Here is a 22389-nt window from a genome sequence, read left to right as displayed (position 1 = left end):
AAATTAATGTGTGTGAATGTTCTGCCTGCATGTAATATGTATGGCTGTGTACATGTGTATGCGGTGCTCACAGAGGTCAGGAGGGCCCATTGGGTCCCCTGAAACTGGGGTTACAGATGGTTGAGTCAGCCAGTGGGTGTTAAGGAACTGAACCTGAGTTCTCTTTTTTTTTTTTTTTTTTTTTTTTTGGTTCTTTTTTTCCGGAGCGCTCTACCACTGAGCTAAATCCCCAGCCCCGAACCTGAGTCCTCTTATAAGAGCACTTGGGGCTATTAAATGCTGAGCCATTTTCTCAGCCCGTCAACTGGTTCTTGTTGTTCACATCTTATTGTTTTATTAGCACTCTAAACTAGAGAAATATTTTCTTTAGTAAAAGAAAAGGAAAAGGGGCAGGATAGAGTAGCAGAAGGGAGCTGAAGCAATGAGGTGGTTTTTGAAAATGTCCCCTGGAGACTTTCTATTCATTCCACAAACAGAGCTTCCTGACACCAGGCATTGGGACTATAGGCCAAAGTCATAGCTGTTGCCCTCAATTCACCTTTGTGAAATGCAAAACCCTGACACTCTGACTGTTCTCATTGGTCCATAGATGGCTGACACACTCATGTGACTTTGGCACTTTCTGTTTCCCTTCTCCTTTCTTCTGTCTTTTCATTGTTAGAAAACCTGCAAGGAGCTTGGGGTGAGGCTGGAGAGATGGCTCAGTGGCTAAGAGCACTGACTTCCAGAGGTCCTGAGTTCAAATCCCAGCAACCATATGGTGGCTCACAACCATCTGTAATGAGATCTGATGCCCTCTTCTGGTGTGTCTGAAGACAGCTACAGTGAACTTATACATAATAAATAAAATAAATCTTTAAAAAATAGAACCCAGAAAACCTCTAGGAAGGGTTTCTTCACTTCTTTTGTTGATTGCGTCTCCCTGGGGCTAAGGACAGTGCTAGTCAGTCAATAAATATTTCTTGAATGGCTAAATACATAATCTTTGGGTACCAGTAACTGAGTCATTGGCTTTCCCAGCAGTGGGAATTAGGCTGAGACTGTGATACAATCAGCTCAGGTTGGTCAGAAACATTCCATTTCTTTTCACCCCTGTCATTGCACAGTCTGGGTTGAGAGTAGGCAAAGGAGGTGCCCTCCCTGTCTGTGTAAGGTATGTGATCAGGCACCGTCCTTTTCCTCCAGGGACAGTCACAGTGTTTATGTAAGTAGGATGTCAACAGTGCTTGGCGTTGCCAGGTGTTAACCAAATTAGCAATGAACAGCGTTGGCGATACTTTCTTGGGCAGGTAGCTGCCACTCTAAGGAACAGGCTATGGCTGGAACCAGCACGGAGCCTTAAGACTGAAGCTTGGGAGGCTGGAGGCTCTGCAGCTGGGAAAACCACATGGTTTCAGGTTGGGAAGAAGTCCAGAGCCAGGTAGGTTGCTGGGGAAGAAATCTAGAGAGACTCTGGGAGATTGCTGTGTGGATGGCAGTTTATCGAGTTCCACCAGTAGAGGATACATGGCTGCGCAGGGATTCTCCTTAGACTTACCTTCTGAGACAAGGAAGAGAGCTGGTCCCTGCCAGAGACCAGCCTTCAGGGCAGGTCTGTGAGGGGGAGGTCTGCGGCAGTCCCAACCTAAGTCTTTCTTACTTTCAAGAGCCACCATTCAGCAAGTGACCTTTGTAGACTTAAAACACTTCTTGGCAAAGTGTCCAAGGGCCAGAAGCAGGTGCCATTCTCTGTCAGCCACAGTGGAAAAGGGAAAGCAGGAAGGAGGTTGGGAACCTATAACAACGTGAACTGACTACAGTGATGTGTGCCTGTAGCCTCAACCGCTCAGAAGCTGAGGCAGGAGGATCATTTGAACCCAGATTTGTTTTTTGTTTTTTTTTTTTTTTTTTCGGAGCTGGGGACCGAACCCAGGACCTTGCAATTGCTAGGCTTACCACTGAGCTAAATCCCCAACCCCCAGATTTGTTTTTAAACATTTTCTTTTTAGATTTATTCATTGTATTTCATGCTATGGTTTTTTTTAAATTTATTTATTTATTACATATAAGTACACTGTCACTGTCTTCAGACACACCAGAAGAGGGCATAAGATCTCATTACAGATGGTTGTGAGTCACCATGTGGTTGCTGGGAATTGAACCTAGAACCTCTGGAAGAGCAGTCAGTGCTCTTAACTGCAGAGCCATCTCTCCAGTCCACTATGGGTGTTTTGCCTGCATGTATATTTGCTCACTGTGTGTGTTGGTACCCTCAGAAGTCAGAAGAGGACATCAGATCTCCTGTAACTGGAGTTACAGATGATTGTAAGCTACCATATGGGTGCTGAGAATGGAACCCAAGTCCTCGCTGCAAGAGCAGCAAGGTTTGGCTCTTAACCACTGAGCCAACACTCAGGTCTGCAGCTCAGGACTGTGAGGCCATATTGGGCAACACAGTCAGACTTTGTCTTTTAAAATCAACACCAAACAAACACACTTTATCGGACATTCACTCACAGCCAGCTGGAGTTAGAAGGCAGAGGTGCTGATGGAAGAGCTGAGGTCAGAGTGTGAGCTCCTTTGAGTAGTTCGTGGATATCGCCAGTACAAGAGGGTACTGAGGGTGCATTAAAGACAAGGAATGGGCGTCTCCTTTCAGGAAATACCGTAGGCATACTCTCTGTGGCTTCCAGCCACCTCTGTCTGCTTCCCTGCCTGTCTGTCTGTCTCTCTTGAGGTGGGGGGCAGGGGTGTCAATATGCTGTCCTAGTGGTTCTCCAATAGTACTGCTACCGTGGCTTCCTGAGTAGCTGGGACCGGGCATGAGCCACCATACCAGGCTGAGAAGTGAGCATTTGGTATCAAACTTGGCTGACCATCACCTACAATCTCGGAAGAGGAACTCCATTGTCTGGTCAAAGGCTCTGTCCTCTGTAGGTTGTCATTCATCCAGCGGTGTTTATTGAGTTCCTATTCCATGCCAGGAACTATGATGAAAAAGTATATATTTCTTTAAGGAAGACATCCGCCTATAATATTAATTTGTTTAATTTTACATATCCTTTTGCTGAATGGATAGAATGTCATTAAGCTTGACAACTTAATGAAAGCAAAAAAAAAATCCTATAGACACTATGTCCTGTTTTCAAAAGCAGGTTTTTTGAGTTGGGGTTTCACTATGTATCCCGGGCTGGCCTCGAACTCACAGAGAACACTTTCTGCCCCCTTTTGACCACTGACCCTAGCTATTCTTCTTTGTTGGCTGTCTTCTCCATTAGAATATAAACTCCACAGGGTGAGAGTTATGTTTTTTTCGTTTTTTTCTTTTTTCTTTTTTTTTTTTTCGGAGCTGGGGGCCAAACCCAGGGCCTTGCGCTTGCTAGGCAAGTGCTCTACCACTGAGCTAAATCCCCAACCCGAGAGGTATGTTTTAAAGTTATGGTAGGATCCCCAAGGATTAGGACCTTTAGACCCACAAGCACTAAACTCATAGTATATGGCTGGCAGATTTTCTGCTCTGTATAAAGTGATTTCTTATCTCAGAGGCTATATTTGTTTGTTTCTGTTTTCAATTTTGTTTTTCATTGAGACAGACTCTCATAGCCTAGGCTGTCTTTGAACTAAGTCACTAAGTAACTGTGAAGCTGAAGATGACCTTGCACTTCTGATCTTCCTGTTTCTACTTCCTGAGTTCTGGGATTATAGGCAAACATTACCTCATGTGGAAGTGCTGGTGATAGAGGCCGTGATTTATGCATAGCAGGCATCCCCCTATCTACCGAGATACAGCCGAGCTCCAACAATTTATTTTTTAACAGCATTACTATTGTATTTTTTTTTTTTTTACTTTTGAAAGATAATTCTATGTAGTCCTGGCTGACCTGGAACTTGCTATGTAGACCAGGCTGGCTTTGAACTTACAAAGGTCCACCTGTCTATTTCCTGAATGTTGAGATTAAAGCCATCTGCAATTTCAGGCCTATATTACTGTTGTCTTAAATGACAAAGAGTATAGATACTAAAAGATTAGGTTTAAAATTTGAATGAAAGTGAAAGCCTAAGGTATGACCCAAACCCCAGAGCCTCTGTAACCTGGCATCCACTCACGCAGACTTTGTACCATTGAAAGTCTCTATTTGTGTTAAGGGCTCAGAATTTGTAACATTTTCCAGACTGTTGGTAGTCATGCCCTTGGAATTATCACTACCTAACCATCAATTCCTTCTTTCTTTTCACTGAGGCCTGGTGCTGTGGGATATTACAGCTAACACGCCTTGTCCTGGTTGAACTTAGGTTTTGGGGAGAAGGCCTGGATACCTCCATGGCTAAAAAAAGGCAGTGGCTTAATTTTTTAACAGTATTTTTTTTTAGAATTATTTATTTTATGTATATGAGTACACTGTAGCTGTCTTCAGACACACCAGAAGAGGGCATCGGATCCCATTACAGATGGTTGTGAGCCACCATGTGGTTGCTGGGATTTGAACTCAGGACCTCTGGAAGAGCAGTCAGTGCTCTTAACCTCTGAGCCATCTCTCCAGCCCAGTGGCTTAATTTTTAAAAAAGTATTTATTATTATTTTTTAATTCATTTTGAGACAGTCTCACGATGTAATCTTGACTGGCCTGGAACTTACTATATAGACAAGGCTGGCTTCTGCCTTCTGAGTGTTGGGACTGAAGGCCTGTGCTCACGCATGTGTGTGTGTACTAAGGGAGGTCAGAAGAGGGTGTTGGATCCCGTAGATCTGGAGTTACAGGCATTTGTGAGCCACTTGATATGGATGCAGAGAACAGAACTCAGGCCCTCTGGAAGGGCAGTGTGTGTTTTACTGGTGAGTCACTTCTCCAGCCCACATTTATTATTAATTTATTTAGTTATTGATCTTTTTTGTGTGTGTGTTGTCAATGGTACACATGTTGAGGTTAGAGGACAGCTAAGGGCTTAGTTCTTTTCTTCCACCAAGTAGGACCCATGGATCAAAGTTAGGTGGTCATACATTGTAGGCTAGCAACTTTACTGGCTCAGCTGTCTTGTTGGACCCTAAAGACAATGTTTGTAAGTTTTCTTTTACCTATGTGACCTCTATTTGTGTTTTGAATGTCAGGGAAGGCTTCTTGGAGGAGTTACCTTGTGAATGAGGCTAATGAAGGTGGAAAGGTGGCATCCCTAGCCTCAGCTGTAGTCACAGTGCATAGGGCAGTGTGAGTTGATAAGAAGATCCTCGAGAAGAAGGGAACTGTCTTGGGGGGGTATCTTAGTTACTATTCTATTGCTGTGAAGAGACACCAGGATCAAGAAAAATTGCAGGAGGAAACATTTAATTGGGGGGCTTGCTTATAATTTCAGAGGGCTGGTTTATGATTATCATGGCGGGAAGCATGACTGCAGGCAGGGATGGCCATGGGAAGCTTACATTTTGATCTACCAGCAAAAGGCAGAGAGATAAAGACTGGGTCTGGTGTGGGCTTTTGAAACTCCAAAGCCTACCCCTGGTGACACATCTCCTTCAAGTAGCCCATACCTCCTAATCCTCCCTAAATAGTCCGCTAACTGAGCAACCAACATTCAAAGATAAGCACCCATGGCATTATCATTCAGACAACTGCAAGGGGACACAGTGCTCCATCTGGTTAGGCTCAGGTGAACATCAGGATGGAGGCTTCCAGGGTGGGTTGGAGCAGCTGTGTGGGCTCTGATTCTACATGGCAACAGTAAGAAGGAGACGAGTCAAATTTGGAAGCAGGGATGTTCTGTATATAGTGGGATTTTAGTGATATTATTCTGAAAGTGATGTAGAGACTGCTAGGGTGTACCAAGAAGTCATTCAAGGGAGGGAGCTTGGGGTGGAGGTGAGATGAATAGGAGGCAATAGATAAATAGGTAAGCAGGTAAACAGGAGGCTTTGGTCTGGAGGAAATGCAGGCGGAATGAAGTGGAACATCAACGAACCTGAGTTTGTAAGGGGAAAGTGGAGAGAGCATGGTGACCACACTGGTGAACTGAAAGCCAGTGGTGGTGGTGGGGATCATTATGGGAGATTGGATGAAAAGTTTGTTTCCATGACTAAAACATAGCACAGCTGAGAGCATGTAAATTATTCTAGAGAATTCAGTTGAAGCAAAAGGTAGATCTGTTGGGGTTTAGGATGGTAGACATGGGGTAGATCATTAGAAACCACCCAGTTACTGAGTATTCCTTACTCAACTGGATCTCTACCCTTAAGGATTAGCAAAAACCATATAGATTAACAGAGTATAAAAAGTTAGACTGAGGGGTTGGGGATTTAGCTCAGTGGTAGAGCGCTTGCCTAGGAAGCACAAGGCCCTGGGTTCGGTCCCCAGTTCCGAAAAAAAGAACCAAAAAAAAAAAAAAAAGTTAGACTGAATTTAGTATTCTCTCTCCTCTCTCTCTCTCCCTCTCTCTCTCTCTCTCTGTGTGTGTGTGTGTGTGTGTGTGTGTGTGTGTGTGTGTGCGCGCATGTCGTTTAAGTCCAGGTGCTCTTATGTAGAGCTGTAGGCTGGCCTGGAACTTTCCAGGATCACAGGCATGCACCAACACACCCAGTGAGCCTTTGATTTTTGTGGTGTCTTGTTTACCTGATCCATAAGGTAAATATGTTCCATCTCCTCAGAGTTTCTGTAGCAGGTTTATATGTACTGCATATGTGCTGGCTAGTCTTATGTCAACTTGACACATTAACTGGAGTTTTCTGAAAGGAGGGAACCTCAACTGAGAAAAATGTTTCGTTAGATCCAGCTGTAAAGAACTTTTAATTAGTGATTGAAGGGGGAGGGCCCAGCCCATTATGGCTGGTTCCATCCCTGGGTTGGTGGTCCTGGATTCTGTAAGAAAGCATGCTGAGCAAACCATGGGAAGCAAGCCAGTAAGCACTACTCCCCTTCCAGTCCCCAAGCCCACATGGCCTTTGCATCACCTTCTAGTCCAGGTTCCCGCCCTGTTTTGAGTTCCTGTCCTGACTTTCCTTTGGTGTTGAACAGTGATATTGAAGTGTAAGCTGAATAAACCCTTCCCCCAACAACTTGCTTTTTGGTGTTTCATTGCAGCAGTAGAACCTTAACTAAAACAATTACCTTTTTTGGGTATGAGATGGGCCAAAGTCCAGCATTTTCACTAGCTGGAGTTTGGACCCAGATCTCTCTTTTGGTAGCTGATCACACATTAACCATTGGAAGGATAGAACTTGATCTGTTTCTTGTATTTTGTAGCAGGGAAGATGTTGTGGGTGCTTACACGTGTTCTCAGAGACTGTTACATTGAACTTTCTGGTACATTGAACAGTCCAAAAAGTACTGGAACCTATGGAAAGTACTCTGGAATGCTACATCAGGTTGGAAGCATATGGCAGTCCTCACCTTACCAAGCTGGTTTTATAACTTGTGCTTCCTTTTGAGACTGTCATCTTCTTTACTGATTTATTCCGTATGGATTTGGCATAATGGAAGGAGGTGGGGCAGTTTGCTGACTCGTACCTTATTCTAGCCCCTGGGCCAATGATGAAGATCAAAGCAGGGCCTTTGGGTTCTGAGGGCTCTGCCAAACTAAGCCCATTCATTAAGAAGGGAATGATGCCAGTCCTAGGCCAGAGCAAATGGGAGGGGCAGCAGCCTGGGAGATGATGTCAATGTTTTCTGAAGGGCCTGGCCAGCCATTAGGTGACTCAGTGTGTTTCTTAGCACCTCAGCCAGGAGGCAGGACAGAAGCTGCAGCCTTTATCTTTTCCTATTTGGGTGGGACTGTTCTGTCTTGGCACTGGGTCTATAGGAAAGCCTTCATTAATCACTTCCTTGCCTGAAATCTGATTAGACTGAGCACAGCTCCAAGTAGGGAAGGCAGACTGAGTTTCAAAGCTGTTCGAGGCCTCTGGCCTGGAAAGTAGACCTCTTTTGAGTCTTACTTTACAATATAGATCTAATGATTCCAGCCTCAAATGTTGAGGGTTAATGGTAGCGTATTGAAAGCACTTTAGCCCCATGGTCTAGCCTATGTTTCCCTTCTTGTCATCGTAGTAGTGGATAATAATAGTATAGCTTCTGAATTTGAATTCGCGCTGTAGTTGAGTGACCTTGGGAAACTTCATCTTGCCGTTTCTTATTTGTAATTGAGAGTAACCTGGGGTTACTGTGATGAAGCAATGCAGACCAGTGACTGGTACAACCCTGGGCACAACAAACCGCACAGTGAACTCATAATCATTTTTTAAAACCCTAACTCCTTCATTGTGTAGTTCAAGGTGATTTAGACCCTACCAATCTTCCTCTGCTCATCAATTTAGGTTCTCCTTAAAAAATCCACCTTACACTGTTTTTGTTTATATTTACCTTTCCTAAAAGTATACGTGGGCTTCTTCAGCTCACCTTTTTTAGGCTTAGCGTGTTTTATGCTATGTTGTTTTGTTTTCAAACCTCAAAACCAAGCCCAACAGCACTGAAATTAGAATTACACTTAGCATGAGACAGCAAAAATCCCTAAAATTGTTCCCCAAATGCCTTTTCTTCATTTACGTTTCTACTCCCAGGACAGTTGCGCATATTTCCTGTCTCCTTCTTGAGTTCCCTTACGCCTTCATACTTGCCTTCCTCTTAGCGTAGGGAACTACTCTCGCCAACAGCACAGCTTCCGGAAACCCCAGAGGGCTAAAAACCCACCCTTAGGGTGCCCCGGGCGGCGCCTGCGCAGGACGTTGTCGCAGGCCTGACGTCAGCGCGCAGGGCCTGGGTCGGCTCCCTGTGACGCTTGCCTCCCATGGCTCCTCCCCCCCGCCTGCTTCTGCGCATGCTCTCGACTCCACCCCCGTGCGTCACAGAATGGCTTCCGACACCCAGGGAGCCCCTGACGTGTCGGGGAGGAGCCCAGCGCGGAGGTACGCGGAGTGGAGCTCAGGGCTGCGGAAGGGAGCAGAGCTGAGAGGCTGGGCGGGCCTGGCCAGGCCAGCGGAGCAGAGACGTCGGCCGAGCGGCGGCGAACATGCGCTTTTGACACATTGGCGGTGAGCTCCCGTGTGAGGCAGCCTCTGGGGTCGAGCCGAGTGGGCAGCGCCGAGGCCTGCCCCTGGGGAGCCTGCCTGACCGCGGGGCTGTGGCTCAGGGCCCGGTGGGCCAGGCCGGGCTTGGGTTCTGGGGCGGCCGGTACGGAAACAACTGTTCCAACCGCTCTAACTGCCCCTTCCTTACTGTCGGAGGTGTGGCCCACTGGGGGCACCTGCAGGAGAGCGAGTGCGGGGCTTCCAGAGGAGGGACGGAGGCCGGGACGTGGCAACCGGGACTGACGGCTCGAGGAGTGGCCCAGTTGGGGTGGCAGCGGCGCGCCCAGCGTCTTGCTCCACCCACCCTGAATTCCCCGGAGCTGCCCGGGTGGTTAGGAGCAGGGTTGGATCTTGATTTCCCAGCGCCCCATATGCGGGAGGGGAGAGCGGGAGCAGCACGCGTTGGCAGAGACTGGTAGTCTCGTGACTGTCTGCCCCGGACTGCTAATCATCTGCTTTGGAGTTGGGGAAAGTATCACCAACCAACTCCGGTTGCTTGGGTTCTCCTTTTTCTCTGGGAAACGATGAGGTGACTAACCCTTTAAGGCGAGTGAGGGTTCTTTTCATTATTTAGGGTTTATTCCTGTAGCGTTTATAAACATTTTAGAACATTTGTTGTTTGCACTTGTAACGGATACTGTAAGTCACTGTTTGGAGTGTGGGGAAATTGAGCCTAGGTACAAGGGGGTGGGGGCAATTGTGATTTTTTTTTTTTAACTTGAGTTCCACTAACTGGTGAGAAGTTTAGCTTGGATCACAATTTACCTTTCTCAGCTTAGGGTTCTGGTTTCAGTTTTCATGAAATTTTTATACCTTCTTCAGCCAGAAAGAGGACTGAGCATTGTACTTGTCAAAAGATAATACCCGAAGTTACTAGATTACTTATCTATTTACCAGTAAATGGACCAGAAATCAGCTCAGTTATTAGAAAAATCTTACCCTGAAGCTTGCTCATGAGTGGTTGTTTGTTAGTCTGAAAATTGTGTTGTTTTCACTGCGTTTAAGAGATAGGGTTAGTGTCTGCCAAATCAGAAAGGTGAAGGGCAAAGCCCAGCATTAAGCTGAGGAGTCAGTCAAAGGAGGCCAAAGGGCACCCAGTAGGGGTATCTCTTCTGGATTGTTAACATCTTTATTTAGAGTAGAAATGCATAAAGAACAAAGAAAACCTTTAGCCCCAGTTAGAAACAGACTTAATCTTAGAAGTTGCTAAATCTGCAGTGCCTTTGCTTTGAGTGAGATAAATTGAAGTTGGATACAGAAAAAATAGACCTGAATATGCTTTCATGAGACCAACAAAATTTATTTTCATTTGGATTTTAAAGCATGGTAAAATAAACTCAAGGATTGATGACTTAAGTTAAAATTACTTTCTAGGCACTTCATAAGGGAGAAAAATGATAAGACCTATTTCATTCTGCATATGTTAATAGCCTATCATGTAAAATTAATTTTCTTAGTGCTGTACAGAGTGTCTTTGCCAGTAAGGTATGTTAGATGATAACTGTCTAAAGTTTAAGTGAGCTAATTGCCAGTTCACATCTAAAGGTCATATAGAGTGTGATAATGTCTGGTGCAGAAGTTGTAATTTTAGACTCATACCCCATACTTGTCTGCCTGTATTGCAGCTTCAGAAGATTGTAGATGTGCCATTTGAGCACTTTTTAAAAGCAGTGAAAAATTTGACATTGGCTAACTTTCCCCACTTACGTAATCTCAGGTGATAGTGAATACAATCTCTCAGTGTACCTGGAGGCAAACTCCACACACAGTCTTCACAGTCGCAGACAGCTTTGAGATCATGCAACGATAGCACATTCGTTATTTAAACCTGGCTTTTAGAAGGATAAAGTTGATGAATAGGTGTAGTGGGGTAAAGCTGGGTACTGCCAGGTAGGTGTGACGGAAGGGTAAGAACTCCTGCTTGTTCTAGTCTAGCTCACAAAGCTTATTCCAGGAGAGATGTGAGAGCCTTTTGTAATGGAACGATTTGAGGAATCACGTGTTTTTAAATTTGGAAGTCTGCTCTCTAACTTTAAAGGCCCACTCTGGCATACTAGATTCTTACAATTGAATTAACATTTATGCTGTGTTTATGCATCAGGCTCTGTTACGAATGCTGTGCCAATAGTAATTCACTTCATCTTCAAAACACAACTAATTTTCCTGTTTTATAGGTGAGAAAATGAGGCACTGAGAAGTTGAATAGCTTGCCCTAGGTCTCCCAGCAAGGGCATAGTTTGACTCTAGGGTCTGGGCTTTTAAGCACTTTGCATGCTGAATTTTCTGGCTTGATTCATTTTCTTTTAAAAACTTATTTCTGTGTGTGAGTGTGTGCTCACATGTATGTGGGTGGCTGTAGAGGTCATAAGAAGAGCTAGAGGTGGAGAGGGAGTTCCCTGTGTGGTGCAGGGGACCATAATCTAGTCTTCTGCAAGAGTGCTGAACCACTGAACCACCCTTTCAGTCCTTCAATGTCCACAGAGACAGGAGGCACCTGAATCCCTGGAGCTGGAGCTGTCTAGATGGTTGTGAGCCTGCCTGATGTGGGTGCTCTTAACCTCAGAACCATCTCTATTCCCATGAATTTTTTTTTTAAATCTTTTTTCTTTTTTGAAAAAGTCTTGTGTAGCCTAAACTGAGCCTCCAACCTGCCATGTAGTCAAGGATGACCTTGGTCCTGTTCTTTCTACCTACTGAAGGCTGGGACTACAGATGTGCTGCACCACTGGTTTGTGCAGTGCTGGGGATTGAACTCAGGGCTTCATGCATGCTATGCTAGGCAAGTACTTTACCAGCTGAGTCACATCCTTAGCCTCCTGTGACTTACTCCTCTCTCTCTCTCTCTCTCTCTGTGTGTGTGTGTGTGTGTGTGTGTGTGTGTGTGTGTGTGTGTGTGTGTATAGCTTCTGGCTGACAGAGAACTGAAAGAACTGGCTATGTAAGCAAGCCTGGCCTGACGTTCATGTTGCTCCCCCTGCTCTCTGGGTCCTTTTACCCCTGTCTGTTCAGTGCTGGGATTACACCTGAGCTTGTTCCCTGGCTTCCACATACAAGTGCACACATCATGCCAATCTGCACACACTACACACATACATCTATTCTTCTTCATGAACATATACACAGATGCACACAAAATACTATAAAGGAGTATATAGCTTTAGGTAGTTAGTCTAGATTGTATATTGTAAAGAGCTAGAAGGATTTTGAAAGTTTTCACTAGAGAGAATTGATAATCAGTGGAGGAGGTAAATATATTTAACCCTACTTAAGTAGTGTGTAGTGTATTTATATATTGAACATTACATGGTACTCTTTTTTTTATTCTTTTCTTTTCTATTTTTCGGAGCTGGGGACCGAACCCAGGGCCTTGCGCTTGCTAGGCAAGTGCTCTACCACTGAGCTAAATCCCCAACCCCATGGTACTCTTTTAATATGTGTAACATTTTACATTTTTTTGTGTGTAAACTAAAAAATATGAAAAAATTCTCAAGAACCAAAAGCTGGAGAAAATGCATAGTTTACAGTATATGTGGAAGTATTCTTTCCCAGGGACCATTTCTGAGCTAAGAGAGCTGCCAGTAGGTCCCTTTATATTGTAAAACCAGTGTCTAAGCAACAAAAGCCACCTCTACTTTCATAAAGAAAAGTGAGTGGACAAATTTATAGATAAAACGGATTCTGACCATATTTGTAGAAGAATTGTTTTTTTTTTTTTTTTTTTTGTTCTTTTTTTTTTTTTGGAGCTGGGGACCGAACCCAGGGCCTTGCGCTTCCTAGGTAAGCGCTCTACCACTGAGCTAAATCCCCAGCCCCAGAAGAATTGGTTATAAGAACCTCCTAAAGTTCAACAAAAAATATTTAGGAGCCTGAAATGGCTGCTAAATAGGGTAAACTATCCACTTGGGAAAGAACAAGGCTAAGATGCTATCAACAGAGTCTACCAAGATCAGCCAGAGTGTAAAAATGGAGAACACAGGCTTGTTTACCAAATCCTGGAAGCTTATAGCAGAGCAACATACAAAACTTAGAACATATTCAAGAGTGAAAATGGGGCTGAAGAGATGGCTCAGTGGTTAAGAGCACTGACTGCTTTTCCAGAAGTCTTCAGTTCAAATCCCAGCAACCACATGGTGGCTCACAACCATCTGTGATGAAATCTGATGCCCTCTTGTCTGAAGACAGCTACAGTGTATACAATAAGTAAATAAATCTTTTTTAAAGGGCTGGAGAGATGGCTCAGCGGTTAAGAGCACCCGACTGCTCTTTCAGAGGTCATGAGTTCAATTCCCAGCAACCACATGGTGGCTCACAACCATCTGTAAAGAGATCTGATGCCCTCTTCTGGTGTATCTGAAGACAGCTACAGTGTACTTATATATAATAAATAAATAAATCTTTTAAAAAAAATCTTTTTTAAAAAAGTGAAAATAGAAAGCACATTGATGACTGTTGTTAATAGATTTTACCAGTTGTTTAAAATAATATATAATCTATTGAGTTAGGAACTTCAGATTTGGGTCCTGGAGAGATGACTCTGGTTATATGATTACTCTTCCTGAAGATCTGGGTTCAGTTCCCTGTTCCATATGCCATCTCATGACCATCTGAAACTTCAGTTCCAGGGTATCTGATGTCCTCTTTTAGCCTCAACAGGCATTATACTCATACATAGACCAAAAAGTCCACACATAGGAAATAAATACAAATAAAGTTCTAAAAAAGATGAAACAAAGTAGATTTCAAGTCATGAGTTAAATTTTTTTTAAGATTTTTAAAAAATATTTATTTATTATGTATACTACATCATATAGCTTTCTGCCTGCATGTATGCCTGCAGGTCAGAAGAGGGCACCAGATCTGATTATAGATGGTTGTGAGCCACCATGTGGTTGCTGGGAATTGAACTCAGGACCTCTGGAAGAGCAGACAGTGCTCTTAACCTCTGAGCCATCTCTCCAGCCCGAGTTAAAATTTTTATATATAGTCTTAAATTATCTCACTCCAGAGGTAGTTAGGTAGGAGTTCTGTGTGTGTGTGTGTGTGTGTGTGTGTGTGTGTGTGAGAGAGAGAGAGAGAGAGAGAGAGAGAGAGAGAGAGAGAGAGAGAGTTGTGAGAGAGGAATGTGTGTTAGAGTACAAAGTGTTCTTAAAGCTTTGCTAATTGACAAAAGAGTAAGGGCTTTTGTAATTTCTTTTTTTTTTTTTTTTTTTTTTTTTTTTTGGTTCTTTTTTTCGGAGCTGGGGACCGAACCCAGGGCCTTGCGCTTCCTAGGTAAGCGCTCTACCACTGAGCTAAATCCCCAGCCCCGCTTTTGTAATTTCTTAAACAGCCTTGTAGTCATAATACCTATTCTGTATGACTCCCCCCACCCCCGTCCCCCCTTTTTTTCTAGAGCTGTTTTCTATATTTGAGCCACTCTGTGCTATTGGCCTAGGTGTTATCCCAGAACTTCATTGCAGGCTTGGGTTACAACTGCTATGTTCTTCATCCTATGCCTTCCAGGTCATTTATTTCAACTGATTTGGAAGAATTTATAAATAAGGCACAGATCTTGCCCTTAGGAACTGACTTGTGAGACTTCGCCTTCATTGGTTTCCTTTGGCTGACAATGTCAGTAGCAGAGGAGCTTTACTTCTTGTGTCGTCTTTGGTTTTTATAACATTCTAAAAAATATAACTAAAACATAGTTTATTGGCTTTTTTATTAGAAACTGAATATTTGAGCTGTCCATTGACACATGGTTGATAACGCTTAAATAATCTAAATTTGGGGGCAGGGTTGAATTTATTTGTTTATTTACTAGGGATGGAACCCAGGCCTTATACATGCTAATTAAATGATCTACCACTGACCTATGCCCCCAGCTCTTGGGAGTATTTGTTTTTATCTTTATTTTAAAAAATATTTATTTATTTATTGATTGATTGATTTTATGTATGTGAGTACACTGTTGCTGCTTCAGACACACCAGAAGCGGGCATTGGATCCCACTACAGATTGTTGTGAGCCACCATATGGCTGGGAATTGAACTCAGGACCTCTGGAAGAGTAGTCAGTGTTCTTTTTTTTTTTTTTTTTGGTTCTTTTTTTTTTTTTCGGAGCTGGGGACCGAACCCAGGGCCTTGCGCTTCCTAGGCAAGCGCTCTACTACTGAGCTAAATCCCCAACCCCTAGTCAGTGTTCTTAACCACTAAGCAGGCTCTGCAGCCTTCCCCCCCCCCCCCCCCCCCCCCCCCCCCCGGAGCTGGGGACCAAACCCAGGGCCTTGCGCTTGCTAGGCAAGCGCTCTACCACTGAGCTAAATCCCCAACCCCCGCTCTGCAGCCTTTTATCTTGACTATTTTTTTTTTTTTTTTGTGGTTCTTTTTTTAACTTGACTATTTTTTAACTGTTTTGTGTATATGGGTATTTTGCCTGCATGTATGTGTGTATACCACTTGCATGCCTGGTGCCTACAGAGACAAGAAGAGACCATGAGACCCCCGAATTGAAATTGCAGATGAATACTGGGAATCGAATCCTGGTCTCTGGGAGAGCAGCTACTGCTTTTACTATTCACGGCCTCTTTTGTATAGATCCATAGTTTTCAGGACACCTTGGGAGGAGAGTCTATGTAGAACATTAGAGAACACACAGGCATTGTTGGATCAACTCTCTATATATGCTATCACATATTTCCTGTGATTCTGTCTTCATCTGGATTGTTAAAATGTACTCCTTTCCTAAGGAGACTTCAGTATTAACCCTGAAGAGTTTGTGATGCCACGGAGTGATGCCTACACTTTGGATCTTTGAAATAAGGAGCACCTCTGGCTCTGAAGAGCCCATTCTTACCCATTGACTACTGACCATGTGTTATGCAGTAACCTCTGTATCTGGGCAAGGGAAGTGGGAATTTCTGGGACAGGATTACAGAACCAACCAGTATTTATTAATCAGTACACATACTTGAAATATTTAGTCACCCAGTCTAGTCCATACGTTTATTAGATGAAACAAAGGAGCAACTGAAGCCCTGAGAGAGTAAGCAGTCTGTGTAAGTAATTTAATGGCAGAATTGGAACCCTAGAACCCAGCCTCAACAGGACTCCTAGCATTGTATAGTTAACATTAAAGTACTTTCATGCTGTAAAGACATCTCTAAGAATAGAGCAATACAGACAAATCTGTGCTAGAGCGTAATCAGATTAGAGGATGGTGTATTTGGTAAATATATACATGCCTAGTGCTTAATAATATCTTAGTATTTGGTGAATGACTGCAGCCTTGGGTGTGTTCTCTAAGCAATCTGTTGTACTCAGTGCCGTGGAGGGATGCAATGTGTATCAAGAATCTAGCTCTTTGGAAGAACATTCAGGGCGATTGGCAGTTTAAGATAACTGGAAGATTCACTAATTAGATATCAAGATAATAATAGATAGTGTGACAGCAAAGGTTTGGTTAAGGGAACATTGGCACAGTGCCTCAAAAGAATTAAACTCAGCATCTCAAATGATGTGTAGTTTTATCCCCACTAAACACCATTCTCTTGCCTTTTATGCACATCTGAATCTGGAGTTCTTGCTATGGATAGGAGCTCTTTCCGTTTTCAAGGCTTTTTTATGTTCTAGGATCGTTGTTTCTTCCTTACTGGTGGCACACATTGTGGTTTAATTAGGTAGATGTTACTGTCTCTTGTGTGGATGTGGTGCTGGAACAGAAGGTAAGCAGTGAAGAGCGGAGTGGGCTGGTCATCTTGGTGTCTGTATCTGTCCTGTGATCGTTTGGGAGTTTTAGCCAATTGACATGGCAAGAGCAAGTAACTAGATCCCTCCTCTGTGAATTCCTTGGGGAAGAACTGAAGATACAGGTTGTTGCCGTGGGAGATGAGTGGACTTGGAGTCCATTTGATTGAAGGATGACTGAGGATGTTTTCAGAAGTGTGATCTGAGAATGTGGGTCTTGCCTGATGTGGTAGTCTCACTTGGCATGAAGGAACTTAGCAGCTTGCTTGCTTGTGTCCCTCCCTCTATCCCTCTCTTTGTTCTTCTCTCCTTTCCTTCCCACTTTCTTTTGAGACAGCATATCATGTAATTCAGGCTGGCCTTGAACTTTCTATATAGCTGAAAGTTTCTGTAAGCTGCCCCCGCACACCCACCCCTTTCCTCAGTGCTGAGATTGCAGATGGTACCAGGGATCAGACAGGCATCTTAGTAACCAAGCCACATTCTCAGACCCTTTACAGGTGTTGTAAAGCAGTTATACAACAGGAAAGCATGTAGAATGGTTATAGTCTAATGTTGTCTCTGTCACTGGATTCCCTGAAGATCAGTTGGCTATAAACCAACTGCTGGAACTGTATGTAGGTTATTTCTATGGTCAGATTATCTAGCACCCAGTGCTATAGCTGAAAATGCCTCATTGCCTTTGTATTAAAGGACTCTGTTCTCATCGCCTGTCATGACCTCATCCACAATGTTGGTTGTCCCCAAGTGAGGTAATATGTGCCTAAGTGACAGGAAAGCGACAGTGACTCCTAGAGCCTTTGAAACTACCAAATGTTGTGCCACATTCTCCTTCACATCCTGGTTCTTTGTCTTTAATACCACAGGCTTTCTTGATCATGGATGGTGAAGATATACCGGATTTTTCAAGTTTAAAGGAAGAAACTGCTTATTGGAAGGAACTTTCCTTGAAGTATAAGCAAAGGTAGTATTTGAAAACATTAAAATAGGGGCGGGATTTGGAATATACTGTATATACAGCTTGCACATTTTTTATTTTGGAGCATAAGGCTAAATTCAGAGTTTAGGACTGTCATTTCATAGTTAAACAATGTTTGTATTTAAACAGTATAAAATTACCACCAGTCTTTACATTGTTCAGCTTGAAATATCAGGAAGCTTTAGTGCCACCTGTGATTCCTGATGGCTTGCCTCTTGTGACTTGTTACTAGCTGTGCTGTCTTTGACCTGCTGTGTGTACTGGGGCTCCCTCATCATTTGCTCATTTGAGGTGCTTAAAACAGACTTCTGTCTTTTCAGGTGTGCATCATTAATTAGTATTGGGAGGGAGCTGAGCTTCCAAGCTATGGAGTATTTTAGAAAATTATTTTACTTAGTTGGGAAGAAAATAGCTCTTTGGCCTCAATGAATCTTTTTTTTTTTTCTTCTTTTTCTATTTTTTTCGGAGCTGGGGACCGAACCCAGGACCTTGCGCTTGCTAGGCAAGTGCTCTACCACTGAGCTAAATCCCCAACCCCGGCCTCAATGAATCTTAATGAAACTTCCTTCTTATACTTTTTTTTGAGATTTGTTTTTATCTTATGTGTATGGGTATTTTGCCTGCAAGCATGTCTGTGTACATTGTGTAGGTCTGATGACCATACAGACCAGAAGAGGGCATTAGATCCCCTGGGACTGTGAGCTGCCATGTGGTTGCTGGGAATGGAACCCTGGTCCTCCTGAAGAGTAGCAAGTACTCTTAACCACTGAGCCATCTCTCCAGCCTTGAGATCTTACTCAGATTCTTATACACTTTAGTCCTTTGGTTGACAGAGTTATAAAAAAAAAAAAAAAAGCCCTATAAAATGCCACTATTCTTTTCCTGTGGTCGTATCAGGCCAGGGATGGAGAGACTCTATGTCCAGTAGAGGTTCTTCACTTCTTCTAATGCTACAGATTCCCCCAGAGGCTGGGAAGCCTGCGGACCTCTTCTCAGAATAAATGGAGAAAATTAAGTAATGGAATTATAGAGGAAACCAGTTATTTCAAAAATTATGTAAATATTAACTTAAGCTAGTTTGAGATATTATAATGTATTAGTGCATTATGTAAAAAAGATGGAGAAACATAGTGACTCCCTGGTTCTGAATTAGTAGTAAGAGTGAGTGATGCTTAACTCTGTACCAGCAGTTGTGATTTTAGAGTATGTTGTTGATTTCTGGTTAGAAATGAAAATAATGCTCAATATAAGTTACTTCAGTACAAATACACATTCATCCTCTTTCAGTTTTATGGAGGAAGAAGCTAATGGTTTTGAGTCCTGTAGAACTATTTTTTGTAAATATTGTAATTACTGATTTATATTTTGGGGGAAGCTTATAACTAATTTTTATTGAATCTTCCATATAGTACAATAAGAAATATAAGACATTTTCTTTACTGTTTAACATTTCACGAGAATGTTAATTTTCAGTAAGAAATTACTAAATTGCTATGTAATTATGTGAAAGGACTCAACTGTTAACTTGTTTTTCCCACTTTGCTTCTGTTTAGCTTCCAGGAAGCTCGGGATGAGCTAGTTGAATTCCAGGAAGGAAGCAGAGAATTAGAAGCAGAATTGGAGGCACAGTTAGTACAGGCTGAACAAAGAAATAGAGACCTGCAGGCTGATAACCAAAGACTGAAATACGAAGTGGAGGCGTTAAAGGTAACTGCAGAAGCCCCTTCCCTGAGCCCGTGCTGTCCAGGTATTAAAGGGCCAGCGAGGTGGCTTCATGGGGAAGCCTTACAACCTGAGTTTGATTTCTGGGCCCCACATGTTGTAAGAAGAGAAACTTTTTCTTTAGTTTTCTGATCTCCACACATGTGCTGTAGCATGAGTGTATATATATGTATAATCATAATAATAATATATTATATATATTGCTTGAAATATAGTAATATTTTACAAATGAGAAATGTACGAACCAAGTAGTACTTAAGAATATCAAGCACCCCTCAAAAATATATGTGTGTGTGTATACATATGTTTAACACACATATATACATGTATGTATATATATCATATATATAAACATTTTTTAAAAAAAATTGTGAGTACACTGTAGCTGTCTTCAGGCTCACTAGAACAGGGCATCAGATCTCATTACAGATGGCCGTGAGCCACTATATGGTTGCTGGGATTTGAACTCAGGACCTCTGAAAGAGCAGTTAGTGCTGTTAACCACTGAACCATCTCTCCAGCCCCCCATTTCAAAAGTTTGATAGATTTAAAATTTTTTTAATAGAATCTAGAGATGGTTCAGAGTTTAGGACTTCTCATGGGAAATTTATGGCAGTCAGTTTTCTGCCTGTCCTTCAGTACATTTTAGTTCCTGTATTTTCTAAAGCTTTTGATTATTTGTTTGGACAAATTGCTTGCCTTATTGTGTACTGCCTTAAAATTATATTTATATGACATGGCATTCCTTTTTTCTCTCTTTTTGGTATTATTCATAGCTTCTTGAGTTTTGAATTTAAATTGGGTTAGAAATCTTCAAAAAGGAGTTGTCAGACTCCTGGGATGGGTCAGTGGTTGATAGACATGCTTGTCTAGCATGTACATGACCCTGGGTTCAGTTCTTCTCTACATTCATGACTTGGAGACTTAAGAGTATTTCCTTCTTTTTAGAAGTAGAATATGTTTTCAAATAAAATAGAATATCTTCTCTATCTTTGACCATTTCACATAAACAGTGTATTCAATCCATCTCCAGTCCCCTCCTCCTCCTCTCAGCTACCTCCAGCATGGTCCCATATGCCTTTGTCTTCTTCTCTCCTGTAGCCCACTGAGTACACTTCGGCCTGTTGTAATGTTTAGCTGATCTTTTTTTTTTTTTTTTTTGGTTCTTTTTTTTTTTTTTTTTCGGAGCTGGGGACCGAACCCAGGGCCTTGCGCTTCCTAGGTAAGCGCTCTACCACTGAGCTAAATCCCCAGCCCCAATGTTTAGCTGATCTTGTTAGCTTGCTCTTATATCGGTATTGTGTAGGTAGGTAGCTATAGTTGTAGTGATTGTAAGGGTCATGTTACAACATTTTAAATATTTTACAGAACTTTCTCATCCTTTAGTTCTTACATTCTTTGCACCTTCTCTTCTGTGGTGTTTCCTGAGCCTTGTTGGTAGGATAGGATAGTGTTGGTAGGGTTAGAGATGTCCCATGTAGGGCTGAGCACTCAGTCTGTAGCTCTGGCCAATGGTGAAGGCAGTGCTGATTTGTGGGTATAAACATGTGTTTAGGCAGATAGACATTGTTTAGCAAAAAAAAAACTCCAAGCAGGTACCTTACTATGGACCTGAGACCATTTGACCTGGTTTACAATACCAACCCTGAATTTCCTTCCATGAGGCAGGCCTCAAATCCAATCCAAAAGTGGTTGGTTACTCCTGTAACCTAGATACTGTTATTGCATTAGTGGGCACATCTAACCTGGCAGGTCAGTACTAGTGCATGTAGGGTGCTCTGCTGGGTAATACCAGCAGCCTGTATGCCATCTTCTGGCATTGTGAAAGTTGTTTAGTTCAGCTCTACCTTGTATGTCCTATAGCCAGTATGTGCTGTGTCTTCAATACTGGGTTTTAATATCAAGTTCTGTTGGGTAACCAAGAGTAATATCAATGACCTAGTGATTTGAGGGCCCCTGGGGCCCTGAAAGTATTTCTGTTGAGAGGGAGTATGTGTTGGGAGCTGGGAGGAGGTCAGGAAAAGAGTAGGGGTTTTGAACTCTGAATGGATTTTGCACTCATTTTGCAAACCTAGAGGTTGCCCCATCATGTTTAGGTTTTCTTTTTAAAGACTTAATTTTAAAGTTATGTGTCTCTGTGGCTATGCCATGTGAGTTCAGTACCCACAGAGTCTAGAAAAGAGCATTGATTGAATCTCTTAGAGCTGGGGTTACAGGTGTTTGTGGACCACTTGACATGAGTGCAGGCCATCAGCCTCTGGGCTTTGCAAGAGCATCACTTCCTCTTAACTTCATCTCTCCAGTCCCCAGGTTTAGATTTTGAGGAAAGGATTCTATTATTTTATTTTTCAGTAAGATCATTTTTTTTCTGAGAGAATTGTTACTATATTCGTTTTATATGAATTAAGGATTTAGAATGGTTTTGTCCGTGTAGTTTAAGGAGGGGGTACAATCAACTCAGATTGTGGTAAAGTCCTCTCACCTTTTTTTCTCCTTTAATTTGGGAAATTCCTTTATTAATAGATGATTACGTATTAATCACACATCCTTCTCTGCACCTTTTCTTTCAGGAGAAACTAGAGCATCAGTATGCACAGAGCTATAAGCAGGTCTCAGTGTTAGAAGATGATTTAAGTCAGACCCGGGCCATTAAGGAGCAACTGCATAAGTATGTGAGAGAGCTGGAGCAGGCCAATGATGACCTGGAGCGAGCAAAACGGTAAGGGGTGCTGTGCACTCTATGAGCATAGCCAGTTGTCAGCTAAGTTTTCACCCATCAGCAACCCATTTCTCCTTCAGCGTCTTACGTCCTTTGTGACTCAGTGGATTTAAAGGAAATGGAACAAAACAATAGGCCAGGCTTGGTAGTACTCACCTTGAATCCCAGTACATGGGAGACTGAGTTAGGTGGATCTCGAACTCAGAGATCTGCCTGTTTC

General features: G+C 42.8%; 1 protein-coding gene across 8 annotated transcripts in view; it reads left to right on the top strand.

The window, feature by feature from the left end:
• Nucleotides 1–22389, top strand: part of Ndel1 (nudE neurodevelopment protein 1-like 1) — a 79475-nt gene that overhangs the window by 9926 nt on the left and 47160 nt on the right. For 2 of the 8 annotated variants that reach the window (XM_017596976.3, XM_063268359.1), the window contains exons 1-4: nt 8789–8989; nt 17616–17713; nt 19282–19435; nt 22021–22169. In XM_017596976.3, coding sequence (XP_017452465.1) covers nt 17628–17713; nt 19282–19435; nt 22021–22169 — 389 coding nt within the window. In that variant the 5' untranslated portion in view covers nt 8789–8989; nt 17616–17627. Of the gene's footprint in view, nt 1–8752; nt 8990–9045; nt 9572–17615; nt 17714–19281; nt 19436–22020; nt 22170–22389 lie in introns of those variants that run through there. The other 6 variants (XM_039085116.2, XM_063268360.1, XM_006246578.5 and 3 more) reach the window with 5 other exon arrangements.

The sequence above is a fragment of the Rattus norvegicus genome, chromosome 10 (genome assembly GCF_036323735.1).
Source record: "Rattus norvegicus strain BN/NHsdMcwi chromosome 10, GRCr8, whole genome shotgun sequence".
Classification (NCBI taxonomy): domain Eukaryota; kingdom Metazoa; phylum Chordata; class Mammalia; order Rodentia; family Muridae; genus Rattus; species Rattus norvegicus.
Note: the sequence above shows the minus strand (reverse complement) of the source record. Positions and strands in the feature narration are given on the sequence as shown.